General features: G+C 50.2%; 2 protein-coding genes across 2 annotated transcripts; one reads left to right on the forward strand and one right to left on the reverse strand.

The window, feature by feature from the left end:
- Positions 1-151: 151 nt before the first annotated feature.
- On the forward strand, positions 152-2,170 carry ALTATR162_LOCUS92 (uncharacterized protein; the record flags this gene model as incomplete). The annotated part of the gene is made up of 4 exons (XM_043307685.1): positions 152-658; positions 707-756; positions 832-1,595; positions 1,647-2,170. 4 exons carry the CDS (start codon positions 152-154, stop codon positions 2,168-2,170), a joined length of 1,845 nt encoding a protein of 614 aa, XP_043163620.1.
- Positions 2,171-14,774: 12,604 nt separating this feature from the next.
- Positions 14,775-15,490, reverse strand: ALTATR162_LOCUS93 (uncharacterized protein; the record flags this gene model as incomplete). Its single annotated transcript, XM_043307686.1, has 2 exons — positions 14,775-15,147; positions 15,201-15,490. The coding sequence occupies 2 exons, from the start codon at positions 15,488-15,490 to the stop codon at positions 14,775-14,777; spliced, it is 663 nt and encodes a 220-aa protein (XP_043163621.1).
- Positions 15,491-16,033: the final 543 nt, after the last annotated feature.

Genomic DNA, 16,033 nt, shown 5'->3' on the forward strand with positions numbered 1-16,033 from the left:
CGGCTCCAACGGAGACTTGGATTTCATCCAGGAGGACATTCTCGATGCCGATGAGGCAGAGAACACGGGCTACATGGGCCGCACCTCGCACGTCCAGTGGCTCCGAGCGCTTGAAACCAAGATCGAACAAACCGAAGGCGAGCCGTCTGATATGCCATACGGGCCGCCCGGGACCGAGGGAGACGCCTTCAACCAGCGTGCTGAAGCGCTCCGTAGGCGTCAACACCACAGCGGCAATCGGCAACCTCCCGACAATGACCAATGCTCCAGCTACTACTTTTATCTTGACAAATCCGACATCGACATCGACATTGATGATCCACACATCATACCTGCTGCTGATACGGCCGAGACTCTGTTTGAATACTACAAAGCAGTCGTCCACAGCCCATTCCCAATCCTAGGTGACATGTTCGAAGCTCAACTGCAAATGTTCTTCACGAGGGATCAGGGTAGCCCTACATTCGTCGTGGGTCCAAAATGGAAGGCTATCATGAATCTTGTTTTCGCCATCGGTGCACGCTACTCACATCTCATCGGCGCCGAATGGCGAGCCGACGACCACGACCATCTGGTCTATATGTGGAGAGCAGTACATCTCTTGGAACTCCAATCTATCAGCACTTTAGTCGCGCAGCCCGATCAGGTGCTGATACAGGTAGGCTCATTTGACACACTGAATCGAACGGCGCTGACATCTGTCTAGGCATTTGGGCTTCTCTCCTTATACTATCTGACGATTGGACATGTTAGCAGGTACGTCTCACTGCGAACAGCATCAAAACCAAGTCGGCTATGCGACATGTGCGCGTGCTGACAATGAGGTTGCAGAGCTTGGTACATGATTGGTATCGCTCTTCGCCATGCACAAGCCGCTGGTTTGCACCTTAGACATGAGGATCCTTCCATCTCTCCCAGGAGAAAGAAGTTTTTAGCCCAGATCTGGTGGTCACTTTATTCTATTGAATGTGTACTTACTTCCATAACCGGACGTCCCCGCATTGTGAGCCCTATCGACTGCACAGTACCGCCACCGGGCGCGAAAGGGACCGAAATGGCAACCCCTTCACGGGAAACAACTACATCATCCGCATTTAGCCGAAGGTCCGAATCTTCCGCCAGTGAGCCCACAGCCAATGCAGGTGTAGATCCATTCAACGTAGCCTACGTTAGGCTCGATATTCTCATGGACAAGATATTGTCTGGCTTGTACTCCGCACAAAAGTCTGCCAAGTCCTGGAAGGCTGCTCAGAAGGAGATCGCTTCGCTTTCTGACGAACTGGAAGCCTGGGCCTTACATTCTCTGTCTCGGGGTTCAACCGCAGCAATTGCCGCTAGTTCAGAGCACGGTCTGAGTCGAGAGCAGCTGCTGCTTTATCTGTACTATCACAACGCGAAGATCTGCATCACTCGACCCTGTCTATGCCGGCTGGACCTGCGCATAAAGGGACAGAATGAAGAGTCGACTCGGTTCAATCAGAAGGCCGCTGAGGCCTGCATAGGTGCGGCTCTAGATATTACCTCCATGTTGCCAGACACACCAAACACCGCGTGGTTTTATGGGAACGGTCCGTGGTGGTGTGCTGTTCATATCAGTAAGTGCCCCAGACCTTGCAGCAAGCGTCCCGGCTAACCATCATGCCTAGTCATGCAAGCCCTCACGGTCTTACTTTTTGAGCTATCGTTGGACGGTATCCATTTGACGATCGATAAGTCACATATCACATCCTGCGTCGATAAGCTTATCCGATGGCTAGGTTCGATGAAGTCCCTTGACGCAGTCAGCGAGAGCGCATACAACGTTGTGGCTAGAGTCTTGAATAAGCAGAGCAAACAAGAAGCGGCTCATCGGCAACTACCCCAGCCACAGCCGACTGATCCCTACCAACAGCCACACGACGCGCAAGATATAACCCTTGACCCGCAGCAGCAGTACCAGCCGTACAGTCAGCCTCTTAAATTGCAACAGTCATATGTTGCATGGCCAAGCGCTGACCCATTCGATAGCAACAGCTTCTACCCTCAGTCCAATACAGACAATTTCTATCTCAACGACGTCTCTGGGTTTGAATACCTGAACGATCCTAACGCGGGGCTGATGGATTTCGGCCAGCCACTCAACCTGTTCTATGGAAATCCTTACGAGGTGACTTTCGATCAATGGGAATAGGATCCGGCAGCGTCTGAGGATCTCGATCTGGGACAGCAGCAAGGTCCCAGTGGAGGTCAAAGCAGGTATCAAGGGTATAGGCATGGTTAGCTATTGCGACGCTTTCTGCGAACGCTCGAATCCCCATGCTGGGACATGTTGGTGAATTTTGATGGGGCACACGGAACGGAGAAGGGTGAAGAACAAACGAGGAAGCACGCAGAGCACATGAATATCATTTTGACCCGCCTAGGTGATATGGCGGTCGATAACTGATGCGCATGGCAGGACCCCAGTCAAAACTCTGTTACGCGCCGCCACGACTGTAGCATTGCGACAACCAATCTATTCATACTTGTGAACATATGAGGAGGAGGTTGAGGAAGTAGTTGGTTGATTGATAGAGTCTATCGAAGAGAGCGAATATATGTCCTCATGTTACATAATCAGTGATGAAACGCACTATCTCCACGTAGGCGTAGATGCTGACATTTAATAAGGCGAGAGGTGGCCCGCGGTCACATCAGCTTCCAACATGCATTCGAACCTGAAGGGAGGGTGTAAGCCTAGGACCACATTACATCACTGGAGGCCAGCCATGATTAATCAGGTCTGCGTACTATCGAGCTCAGAACGTATACTTGTACATACACACATGAATACACTCATACACGAGACCCAATACACACACCACCCTTGCTTACACTAACAAAGTCGATGAGGTCCATGACTTTGTCTGTTCGGCTTGCTGAATGCTTCTTGTGGAACCTTTTCTGATATTCTAATGCGTACGCTTCACTCCCATTAACGCAAGCGCTGCCAGAACATGCTCTACTCTCATTACCGAACGTATGGAGTAGTGAAGCAGGCAGCGATGTGACAGAGTTAGTGATTTCTGTAGACTCACTTAATCGGTGCATAAACCCGCTAAGATGCGTTGAAGTTGAAGCAAGCAGTACACGTAGGCAGACCAGGGCCTGAGCCAAGGCCAAACCGATACTTGGACTAAAGGTCACGTGTCCTGAAATTTGACAACTGCTCGGCGTGGCGCCAGTTTCCATGCATTATGAAACTACACTCCGATCATCCGCCCCTCGAGGCAGTCGTTGAGAAACGCCAGCAGGCCCGAGTTTCAGGGTATGGCCACCAAAATCGATCACTTAATCACTAGTTTCTCTACCAGCTTTCTCATCATCGAAAGTAGAGTCCTGGGTCAAAGGAATTTTGGCCCGAATCTCTCAGCCCTTAATCACAAGTACGGCGGGGACCACACTCAGCACGAGTCCGATAAATCCAAGCAAGCTGCCAGCCCCACCGACTTCCAAATTTGTGAGTATGGAATATGACGCGAGGGGCAAGAAGGCGCCAAAAGTATTACAACCGGGTGAGACTGCCGATAGCACCAAGGCAGCGTACTTCTCGTACGAGTCTGTAAAGTAGTCGACAACACTTATGTAGACTGAGTAAAGACCGACTCCGACAACGCAAACTCCAATCGCAGGCACAATCCAGTAAATGTAAGGTCTCGAACTCCAGCCATACAGGAACAGACCGCCTGTAAATAATAATGAACCAGGGATGCTGGTATACAAATCGTGCTTCGAGGATTGGTTTGCCCGAATTTTAGTTGTTCTTAGATGCTGTGCGGAAATACAACCAGTCCTGTAACGGATTAATGAGAGTTCCAACAAGGGCACCGACGGAAATAGCAAGCTGTACAAGTCCGGTTTGCATGATGTTCTAGTTGTATTTGTCGCCAAAAGTCTGAACTGCGGAGGAGAAGAAGAAGAGGTAGAGAATACTCTAGGCGAACTGATCTACAGACTGAAAGTGTAAGCAAGGAGGGTACTAGTATTGAGTCTCTTGTATGGGTGCATTGATGTATATGTGTGCATTGATGTATAGGTGTGTACAAGTGTGCGATCTGAGCTCGAAAGTAGTCGGACACACTAGTCATGCCTGCAGAGCAGTCGTGTGATGTGGTCCTAGGCTTACAAAAAGATATGACGACAGGTTCGGTTGGCAGCATCTTCGTGGGCCGCATGAACGAGATTTTCAGGAGCTTGGCGATAGACGGTTTATCGAGTTCGGACTCTGCGTAGATATCTCAGCCAGTCTCCTTTCGAAGCCTTTTTGCGAGTTTCTTGAGAATTACGTCACTGCGCATCTCTCCGAGGATGATATAGAATACCAGTATCAAAGCCGCGTTATATATGACCTGCATATAATAGATCCTGGAAACATCTTAGTGGGATAGCCGAGAGAAGCAAAAGTACATACCATCGCCACGATGCATGCAGACCAATATTAGATTTGTTGATTTGAACGATCGCACTGCCAACGAATAGACCAAGAGCAACCCCAGCTACACTTGTCAATCCGAAAAGCAACATAGGTAGATCTCGCACTTTATCACCTTTCCAAACATTACTGACACTGCCTCTGACGATTTTGGCTACAACAGAAGATGCTCCACCGCCTAAGAACCGCGTTACAACGAGAATTGGGAAGTTGTTTGCGAAAGCTGAACCGAAGAGAAGAAGTTCGAAAAAAATGTACGCACCCTCGACAATTGTTAGCGGAATTTTAGAGAGGACGGTAAGACTGTCACAAAATAGCCAGGCATGCATCCTGATGCTTCCGTCAGCGGAACGAAAACAAGAGAAAACAACGCACCGCCTATGTTCTAGCTGCAAGTGGCCCAGCTAAGATTTGGAAACGGCTTATTTCGAACGTCGAACTCCTCAACCGTGTAATCATTTGCAGCACCATAAGCGCCTGCTGGCAAACCTATCAAGATGGAGATGAGGTAGACGGTTGCCGTGAGGACCCATTTCTTAGTAAGAGACCACTTGAATCTGTTTTCAATAAGCCATGTACCGCGAGACAGACAATGAGCCGTACGGATGCTCGAGATCATCTGATCCGTTCCAGGTATGAAGTTCGACCTCCTTGCTGTCCTTTTCTCAAGTCTCTAGTTTGCGTTCTGAAGATCGACTGTGATATTCTACGGTGCTAGAAAAAGAACTCCCGTGTTGAGGTTTGTGTTCCGTGGGACGTTAGCCAATGAATCAAGTTTGCGGTAGGATACTATAGCATCGTTTACTTTTCTCTTCGCTCGATGAGGATGGGTTTGACATAGCCGCAAGCGAGTGGGTTAGAACAAGACAGAAGTGAGTCAAATGGACGAAGATATCGAGCTCAGACGACATTCATCTTGGGAAAGTACGAAGAGGCTAGTATTGGGTGATGCACCGACAAGAGTGCACTGACCACCAACATCGGTGCATCGCCCACAACTAGCCTCTTCGTACTTGATACTAAACGATACGATCGGCAAAAGCACGTGACCTCATTGCAGACTTTTAGCACTAAGAAACTTCAAAGCCGTTAAGAAAATACCATCACGGTGACGTCTCCGTGGAACCAGTTTGTGGGCCAACGCATTTACTAAGCCGATTGGCAGGAATTCCAACAGACCTTTAATAAAACATGACGGAGGGTCTAAGTTTATCTAGGCTCTTCTCACTGCCTGCTGAGTTCGACAAGGGAGTGGTTGATAACAAGGTAGTTTTCCGTGGCGCTGTTCGCCCCATTTGGACGCAGCCAGATGCCTTCAAATGCAACACGACATGCCGCTTCTACCGCTTGTGTGACGTCAGAGGCACAGGGTCATATCCACAAATCATCTCCAAACGTGACCTTGAGTGTGCCTGGCCACAATCTGATTGACCAATTCATTTTAGCCCCCAGCCCTCCCCACCGTGTCCGTGCACCCAATGCGCGGCGAACAGCATATCACCCCAACTAAAAATGAGGCTGCGAAGCCACCCACAATAGCTTTTATCACGAGATTTTGTGTTGGAGTACTTACTTGATGCATGCGAGTTCATGTTACTTATGTTTGCTTAAAAGGCTCCTTTTGCTAACCACCCACATCTCCACTTGCGCTCTAAGACGATTATCTTCCGAGCCTTTTTGTTCTTTCAATTCTTTTTTCAACATTCTACTATCTAGTTTAGCAATATGAGACACCACCTCGCCCAGGAGCAGGGCTTGCCTAAGCCAAGCACCTATGTACGACATGTCTTAGATGTTAGGACCAGAGAAGATACAATTAAATTGTATGATAGACGAATCGCTACCGATATGGAATCGATCTGGAAGGGATTATATACCCCGGATCCCATGACTGACCCGGGGTAACCTAGGACTTGCCATTAGCAGAGATGCCAACAAACAAGCATTTTGATTGACTTGATTGATTCTTGATCCAAAAGCTCAAACAAGTCAAGATCAATTCGCCTATAGCGTTTTCTCAATCAAGAACAAATCGAGGCCATATTTTTGATTGACTTGATTGATTAGCTTGATCATGTGCTAACTGTAGCGCGATTTTCAAGGTATTTAATGAGATTGCTAGGCTGTAGATAATATCAATAGAGCGATGGATTAGTGGTGTTGAGTTTCGATTAGTAAGCAACCTTCTAATTCAGCTTACCCTGCAACATACTATCAGCGTTTAACATCAGCCTATATCTTATATCAGCGCCTATCGCGATCGTTATTTCTAAGTTCCTTACGCGCTGTAACTATCCGTTATGCCTCTAAAGGCCTCTAAACGCGCTGCTAATCGCGTTGCTGCGTCAAATAAACGCGTCAAAGTCAACAACTCTCAATCGCAGTCTGAGCTGCCTGTACGAACCTCACCGCGCAAAGCCCTTAAGGTTGCAGCTAGCCAAGCTACAGACGAGGCTCCGTTCGAATCGCAGCTGCGCAACCTGCTGCCCGATAACGCGATTAATCCGCCAACCGAGGGCTCACGAGCTGCTACAGAGGCTTCAACTGAGGCGTCTGATAACTACGATGGAGGCGAGCTCGATAGTCGCTTTGAGGATAGGCACGATGGCCTCGATTGGGCTCATATACCGCGGTTTATGAAGCCGCTGAGGACGCTCAAGGGCAGGAAAAGCTGGATCTTTGAGCACGGCTATCGCCTCGCCTTGATAGCTAATCCGCAGAGAACTTTCTGGATCTGTAGGCATTGCTATAAACATCAGAAATCAGAGGGGAAGCAGATGATAGAGGTGACGCTATCAACAACTGCTGCGATAACTCACATGGCACAGAACAGAGTTGGCCACCGCCTTAACCGTCAGGGCCAGCTCGCCAGGGCTGCGCTACCTCGAGGTTAGACGTCCCTGCGATTACTGAACGATAGTGGGGTTGCTGTATCGCAGGAGGTCGCAAATCAGATCGGAAACTTTGACGTACAAGGCTTTCGATACGCTGCTGTTAGCTGGTTAGTTGATAACAACTACGCTCTCCGCGAGTTTGAGACTCCAGCTTTCCGTGAGATGATAGCGTACGCCAATCTAGAGGCGGCAGAAGCTCTATGGGTAAGTCGTACTAGCGTCGCGAGCTTTGTTATGAGGCTCTATCGCCACCTTGAACCGCAGGTTGTCAACGATCTGTCGCGATCGATTAGTCAGATCCATATCAGCTTTGACAGGTGGACGATAAAGGGTGGCAAACGAGGATTTTTTGGTATTGTCGCTTATTACGCTGACGCCTGTGGTAACATTAGGGACCTGCCTATTGCGCTACCGCAGCTTACTGGTGCTCACAGCGGTGATCGGATTGCTGATGTAGTTGCAAAGACGCTGCAACAGTTTAGTATTGATCGCTCTAAGCTAGGCTACTTCGTCCTCGATAACGCATCCTCAAACGATCAAGCTGTCGCCAAACTCAGCGAGTTATACGACTTCGAAGCTCCTTATCGCCGCCTCCGCTGCGCACCTCACACGCTCAACCTTGTAGGCTAGATAATCATGTTTGGACTTGACAAGGAGGCGTATAACAACGACATTGTTAACGAATATAATACAGAGGCGCGATACCTGCGAGACTGGCGAAGAGACGGCCCGCTAGGAGTACTAATCGATATCATCAACTACATTAAAACGCCTCAGCAACATGATTTGTTCGCATCGCTCCAGCGCTTAGTTAACGATTAATCGCACACAAAAACAATACTAGAGCCGATCAAGCCTGTTGTTACGCGATGGAACAGCTATCACGACGCCTTTGAGCGCGCAGTTCAGTTGTTAGAAACCTTTAACCTATACGCTAACACTCATATTGATCGCACCGCGCGCGACGACGCATATGCGCACTCGCGCGATAACAAGCTACCTGACGCGCCCTCTTGGATGCGATCTGGCGGGCTAAAAGCAGCAGATTGGGCGGTGATAACTGAGTATATCGATGTGTTGAAGCCGCTCAAGGAGGCTACAAAACGCCTTGAGGCGCGCGGTAAACAAGGAAGCTTTGGAGCTATATACGAGGTTATCCCAGTATTCGAATACGTACTTGGAGCTTACGAGGCGATACTCAGGACCTACGATCACGTCGACTTCAACGCTCATCCTGAAGCTCCAGAGGATCACCTCGCGATCAACCTCAAAGCTGCCTAGCGCAAGGCCACCGCTTACTATACCAAACTCGATGCCTCGCCCGCCTACTATAGCGCAACTTGCCTCTACCCATACTACAAGAACTACTGCTCAAACAGCTGGCGCGAGAAGCCTCACTAGATTGTCTCAAACGAGGCAGAGTTGCAGCAACTGTGGGCGCGATATAAGCCTATATCGCTGCCAGTTACGCGCCCGAGGCCGCCGCGATCAGGCGGTATTGACGACGCAATCGCTGCGCTTGTCAACTTTGAGCCTGCAAACGAGGTAGATATATCAAAGATAGACGAGCTTAATTGCTGGCGGCGATATGAGCCAGCGTAGACAAAAGAGTAGTTTGAGCAGGAGGGTAATCCAGTTAAGTATTGGATCAGCCTGCGATCGCGATATCCAAATTTATCGCGATTGGCAATCGATCTGCTCACTACACCAGCTAGTAGCTGTCAATGCGAGCGCCTGTTCAGCGAGCTTGGCGACCTATTAGAGCCCCGCAGGCGGAAGATCGGATCTCAACTGCTAGCGGCTATCCAATGTACCCGGAGTTGGAGAAAAGCAGGTTTCAAGCCTCCTTATAGCCAGGAGGATAGCCTTACTGATCAGGAGGTGATCAGAATCTACGATATATGCGAGTGGGAGAATGATAACTAGAGGCAGCCATATAAGATCGCCCTAGATTGCATATCAAACATGATCAAGAGCATCAAAACTTCAATCAATTACGACTCTAAAACAGCTTCAATCAAATCAATTTCAATCGCGACCTCATGAAACTTCAATCAAGCTCAATCGGCGGCCTCAAATTGATTGACTTGATTGTTGGCATCTCTGACGCAAGGTATCTGGGTCCATTCACAGTGACCAAAAAGATCGGCAAGCTGGCTTACAGGCTCGACCTTCCCCCGTCGATGGCCCGTATCCACCCCGTCTTCAACATCGCACTGCTCGAACCCTGGAATGAACCCTTCAAGTTCGCAGGCTTCAAGCCAGGACCTACCCAGATACCCGAGGACGTCTCTGCAGGAGACCGGTATGAGGTAGAAGGCATCCTGGAACACAGGGACACAGCGGCCAGAGGCCGCGAATACAAGGTCAAATGGTTGGGATGGCCAACCCAGGATTGCACCTGGGAGCCGGAAGATCACTTGGACAACTGCGAGCAGATCCTCGCGGAATACATGGCAAACCCAAAGGACGTATCACGGGCGCGCGGCGGAAGCCGTACGGCCCAAGGACGGCCCATGGCTACGCCTACAACCCGAAGACAGACCGAGGGTCTGAAAGAGGAGGGGACGCAAGGGAAAGCTGTGAGCAGCTCCCATATCATGCACGTATTAGAAACCATCACCAATTCAATGAAATTAAGTTCTTAAGAGGAGATGTTATTCTACAAATACACTATGAAGCCCCAAAACTACTAGAGAACTCACCCACTAAGCTGGAGGATCCTGGCGAGGGCTGGGGCGGAAGGGGAAGCTCTCATCCTTATCATCCGCCTGAGCGGAAGGACGACGGCGCTTAGTAGGGGAACCACCAGGCTCGCTCAGGTAGGGTGCCGCAACCTCATGAGCCCCAGGAACCTCAGCACCATAGTAGTAGTAGCGCCGCTCCCGACCCGAGGCGTTGCCGGACTTGTGGAAGGAAGCAGCCTCAAGGGCAGCATCAACAACAACGTTGGCAGGCGCGTTCAAGCCCTGGGAACCTACGCCAGCAGTATAGCGCTCAAGATTGAAGGTGCGGGAGACTTGACGGGCCTTGTACCAATCAGTCTCACTCATCTTAGACTCAGTGATCTCGCGCTTGAGCTGGGCAGCATGCTCAATAAAGCCGGCGCGGAGATCTTTCGCGTAGTCGAAGGCGCGCTGCCAGTGTGCCGCGATGCGCTGATCACCATCAAGCATGGTCATCTCGTCCGCCCAACCTCCTGTTGTCATGGCCTGGATGCTCTTGCGGGTGGCGTAGTCGACGAGGTACATGAGGATGTTAACGGCGCGGCGAAAGTGAGGAGCAACCTGAGAAACATTAGCAGGAGTCATCATACTAGCAGCCACAACACTCACTGGAACACAACCAGCCTTCTTGGCAGTACGGCAACCGTTGCAGACACCGTAGGTGGAGTTGCGGACGCAGAACTGACCCTCCATAAAGACCCGGGCGAGTCCCTTCATAGTCCCGTCGCTGAGCCCGGCCTTGCTCGGAGTCGACAGCGACGCCACGCAAGATTGGCAGGCAGACCTCACTAGCTGGGGTTGAGCTTGCAGATGCTGAGGCAGGACGAGGACATGAGGAGGCAAGGGAGTGTTGGAGATGGAGCCAGGAATGGGAATGGAGTGGATAGCCATGATGGTGTTGTTGCGATGGACTGTTGTTGTTGTGATGATGAAGGTTAGATGCAGAAAAGACTCCAAAAGGCTGCAACTTATACCCTCTCACCCAGCACCGCAGCTCGCCCTCTTACATGGCCGAAGGGTCTCCGCAGTCGCTGCGTAGACTCACCGCTCGCCCAACAAAGGCGTTGCAAACACAGAAAATGTGCTTAACACGAGCGACAACACCGCGCAAACACTGAGCCACGAGTTGAGCAGTCACAGTGCAAACGGGCCAAACGCCCTATCATTCACTGCGGTGGATCGGGGAGATGGCTAGGTAGTATGGCTGCGGCCATGGCGACCCAAAGTGCGCGGAGCATAACAAGATTTTTTTCCTCACAGAGGTTTTTCACATGCCCCCCAGCGTTTAGGTTACGGGATGACTACGGGATGTGATCGGGCTAGCAACGCGAACGAAGTAACATGTGAAGCGCAGCTCGAACACTAAGCGCGCAGCGATCGTATTGGCATCATAAACCCGCTGCGAGAGTCGGGACGACTCTCAAGAAAGGGAGGGGCTATTGTCACGATGTTCCAATACCACAGGTTCCAGCCACAGGCAGGCAAGCCACCGGGGACCCTTCGGGCCACCGTCGGCCCTCACCAGCCACGATCACGTGACGTAGGTATATATCATCCCTCTAGGAGTCTTGATAGCTCCTCAAGGATTCGTCTCAATACAAGCCTATACCAATATCTCAGTGCCTGCCCAAATACTCCTCACACTACCTTTACCTGCAACAATAACAACAACAACTACAGCTGTATATATACAATATTATTGCGCCTCTTTTTAACTCTGCTAAGCCTGGCAAGCTTAGTAGAGGTGTATAATAGCTTTTTTTTTAGCTGTTCAAATCGCGTGTAACGTGAGTGCTAGGCGAGTGGCGCGGCTAGGCGAGCGGCGCACCCCAATGAACTTTTGCACCTTTGAACTTCAAACCTTAATGTCTCAACCACCCAACCTCGAAGAGCTCTCAAAAGAAGAGAGAATTAAAGAAGCCCTTCAAGCCATTACACCGCCTCAAGAACTAAGCTTGCGACGCGCTGCCGCCGCCTACAACGTGCCTGAAACGACCCTTCGCCGCCGACGCGCTGGGAAGATGTCGCAACGCGATACTCACCCTAAATCATCAAGCCATCAAAGGACTGAAGAGGAGGCGCTTAGACACTATATTAAGATGCTAGATGCGCAAGGATTTGCGCCAACACTGCGTTCTGTAGAAGATATGGCCAACAAACTACGTGCTGCGCGTGGTGACAAGCCTGTTGGCCCAAGATGGGCTCAAACTTCGTTAAACGCGAGGGTGAGCTCAAATCCCGTTTAAATCGACAGCGCAATCGTCAGAGAGTCTTGTGCAGCGATCCAGAGGTTATCCGGCCCTGGTTTAACCTTGTACGGAATGTTAAGGCCAAGTACAGCATACTAGACGAAGATACCTACAACTTTGACGAGACTGGCTTCGCGATGGGCGTTGGAAACCGAGTTAAAGTAGTCACTGCTTCAGAGAGACGCACTGAGCCTATTGGCGTCCAGCAGGGAGACCGTGAGTGGGTGACTCTTATCGCCGCCGTCAACGCGATGGGCTGGGCAATCGCGCCCTACCTTATCTTTAAAGCAAAGAACCACGACGTGTCCTGGTTCCCTGATCTAAAGCCTCAATGGCGCATTGGGGTTAGTAATAACGGCTGGACTACGAACGAGATTGGTGTAGCCTGGTTGAAGCACTTTATTGAGCAGATAAAGGGGCGGAGGGTGGGTAGCTACGTGCTGCTTATAATCGACGGCCACGAGAGCCACAAGTCGCTTACCTTCCAGGCTTTTTGCGAGGAGAACAAGATAATTACCCTCTGTATGCCTCCACACTCGTCGCACATCCTGCAGCCGCTTGATGTGGGATGTTTTGCCCCCTTGAAGCGGGCGTACAGCAAAGAGATTAGAGCCTTGGCAACAGACCACATTGGCCGAATCGACAAAAAGGCCTTTATTGCCTCCTTTGCGAAGGTTTTTGAGCCTGCGTTCTCAAAAACAAATATCCAATCAAGCTTTAGAGCAACTGGCTTAGTGCCTTATAACCCATTGGTGGTGCTATCAGAGCTTGAAGTCAAACCTCGCACGCCAACACCGCCCGCACCAGGGACCACCCAATGGAACCCTAAAACACCAAGCAACGCCGCTGAAGTAGAGACTCAAACTACGCTGCTTCGCGATCGCATTCAAAAACATCAGGGTTCCACACCTTCTCCTATGGTTGAGATGGTTAACCAGCTTAGAAAGGGCACTGAGATGATACTGCATTCACAGACGTTGCTGGCTGCCCGAGTGCTGCAGCTCGAAGCGTCAAACAGAGCAGCTTCTGAGCGCAAATCGCGTAAAAGAAAGCGGATCCAGAAGGGCGGAGACCTGTCAAAGGAGCAGGCAGAGGATTTGATGGCCCAAATAGACGTTGGGGCGCAGATAGAGGGGGAAACGCGTGAAGGTAGAGCCCGAACAGGTGCAGGCAAGCAGCGCAAAAGGCACTGTAGGCGCTGCGGAGAGACAGGACACAATTCGCGTACTTGCGAAAAAGATATAACAGAGGTTAGCGATTAATGCTACGTATTTCGCATTATAGTAGGTTGTTGTAGTGTTGAGTAATAGCGTGCTAGAGGTGCAAAAGTTCATTGGGGTGCGCCACTCGCCTAGCACTCACGTTATAGGCTAACGCCAGGTTTTGGAAAAAATTATTTTTGCACGGCTTGGCATCATGATAAACAGGATACCGAACAAGATACAGTTCAATCTGCCCATCTATGGCTGCAGGCAGCCGCTCAGCTGACAGAACAGCTAATTGAAAAGTGCGTCAAGGGCTTAGCAACGCTGCCGCAGGAAACACAGCGATGGCTTCGTAGTGCGCGGCAGACTGAAGTTGATCAGCGGCCACCAAGGCGACTGCAGAACCCCGAGAGTCAGGCAACGTACGCTGGCTACATAGTCCAATTTGTGTGTTTCTATCTTCGCATCGTTGCGGACGAAGACACCCGAGTAGAGAAGTATCTATCGCAGAGAGATCGGGTTGTTGATAGTAGCGAGTACGACGAAAGCGACAAAGACAACGGCGCCGACAGCACGGATAAAGACAGCGTTATGCCGCAGCGCCGACCACGTAAAAGAGTGCTGGCAGACAAGATGAAAGACGCACGTAAATTGTTTAGCTGGGAGGATAATCAGAAGGCGCTCGCGATCCAGCTGTGGCTTACTCTAGACAGCGGCAACCGAGCGGCTCAGATAGACGCTCTACTTGACTGGTTAAGCTCGTTTGTGCTTACAAGTTATGGCAACAAGGCGTTTTCAAGTGGTTTGTGGCAGTTTCTTGCTATACTAGGCATAGACACGGAGACTAAACGCTTGCGCACTGCGAAAAACCACTCGTACATGCTAGCCGGGCTGGTGTATTGTGTCCGGGTACTTGGAGTCGAGAAGCTTTTTCCCGCAGCAGGGCGCGATAGTCAGACAGAAGAAGACCGCGATAGATTCTGGGAGACGCGCAGGAAGTACTTAGCCGACGGCTCGTACAGTCCGATGAGTAAGATGATCAGTCTTCTAGCATACGGCAAGCACGCCGCGCTAAACGAAGGCAATATTGGCAATGCATACTGGTCACTAGACAAGAAGATATTATATTCCAGGGCGCTAAGATATATGACCAAATGCAACGCTACAAGTATCCCGTAGTTTCTTCTCTATTGAATACAATCTCCAGTATACTTGTGCGATAGCTCCCTGAGCGTAGCCCCTTACACTCTTCACACCAAAGTATCCTGAATAGCATCCATAGCGCGTCTAACAGAGTTCAGGATACTTATACTGGCATCCTCTGCACCTACTACTGAGTCGTAATGTGAGCGCGGCACAAACATCGGGTCCTTGACGAAAATACGAGCGTCGCGCATCTCACGATAGACAGGAGAGACCGCGATCTCTCTGATGTCATTGAAGATCTTCTGGAGTTTGGTGTACAGCTTCTTTGCAATGATGTTGTCGTGACCACACAGCGAGAGGAGATGGAGATGCGAAGATGCGTAAGAGAGGTCTTCGCTGATTTCTTCGCCGTAGAGCCTGAGCAGCTTTTGTGAGGCGCCGAAGAGGAGGATTGCACAACTGGTGAAGCTAGTGTAACTGATATTGCATTAGCGATCTCATGGTCACGATCCTTTTGGGGATTGACGCACATAGATACCCAACAGTGCGCTCGGACTAGATTGTCGATTTGCAGTAGCGAGGCCACTCGAGCGGATTGTCGTGCCGCCAAAATACATAACTCTTCGAGATGTTCCAAGTCCCTCAGATTCTCAATTTCGAGCGGCTTATTGTTGATGCGGAAATTCCCCAAGTCGACCAGACAATTCCGATGAGGCTCGATAAATACACCGAGAAAAAGGACATGGAACTGTAACAGCGACCGCTTCGAGGCCGAGTCTATAGTGAATGGTTTTGCGAGATTGAGCTGACTCAATTGCATGGGTGGTGGGAGTGTACGGTGCCACCGGTTAAGGGACTCGAGGTGGGTACGGGCTTGCTCAGCTTGTGACTGTGTTGCTGTCTTGAGGTCGAGCGCTATATATGCACCTAGTCGGCCGAGTTCGTGAATATGTTCATGGGTGACTGCCAGCCCACTTTCGGCTTGTGAATGGGGGGGATGATATAACTGTGTACGGTCAGTAGACAGTTCGTGGCAAAAGGAGAGGGGTGCAGGTTGCTCGATGAGCTAACTCGTTTCATACAATCATGTCTTCGTAGGTAATTCGTGGTTCGTGATTTGTATTATGTGCAAACCAGCTAAATATATATCAGCAACTAGTCTGGGAGAACAGAGCAAGGGTACACAGACGTTTCTAGGAAGAGGACGCTGCGGAATATGTTCCACCAATACCGTAATTTCTTTTCGGCAGTATTATTCAAAAAAGACGGAGAGAGGAATTGCTGCCTTCCAATGTTGAGTGCTGCCGCTTCTAGCTGTCAATTCATCGTGCATAGATTCAAAGCACCGAAAGTCACTTACACA

This window comes from Alternaria atra (assembly GCF_907166805.1).
Source record: "Alternaria atra isolate CS162 genome assembly, contig: 16, whole genome shotgun sequence".
Lineage (NCBI taxonomy): Eukaryota > Fungi > Ascomycota > Dothideomycetes > Pleosporales > Pleosporaceae > Alternaria > Alternaria atra.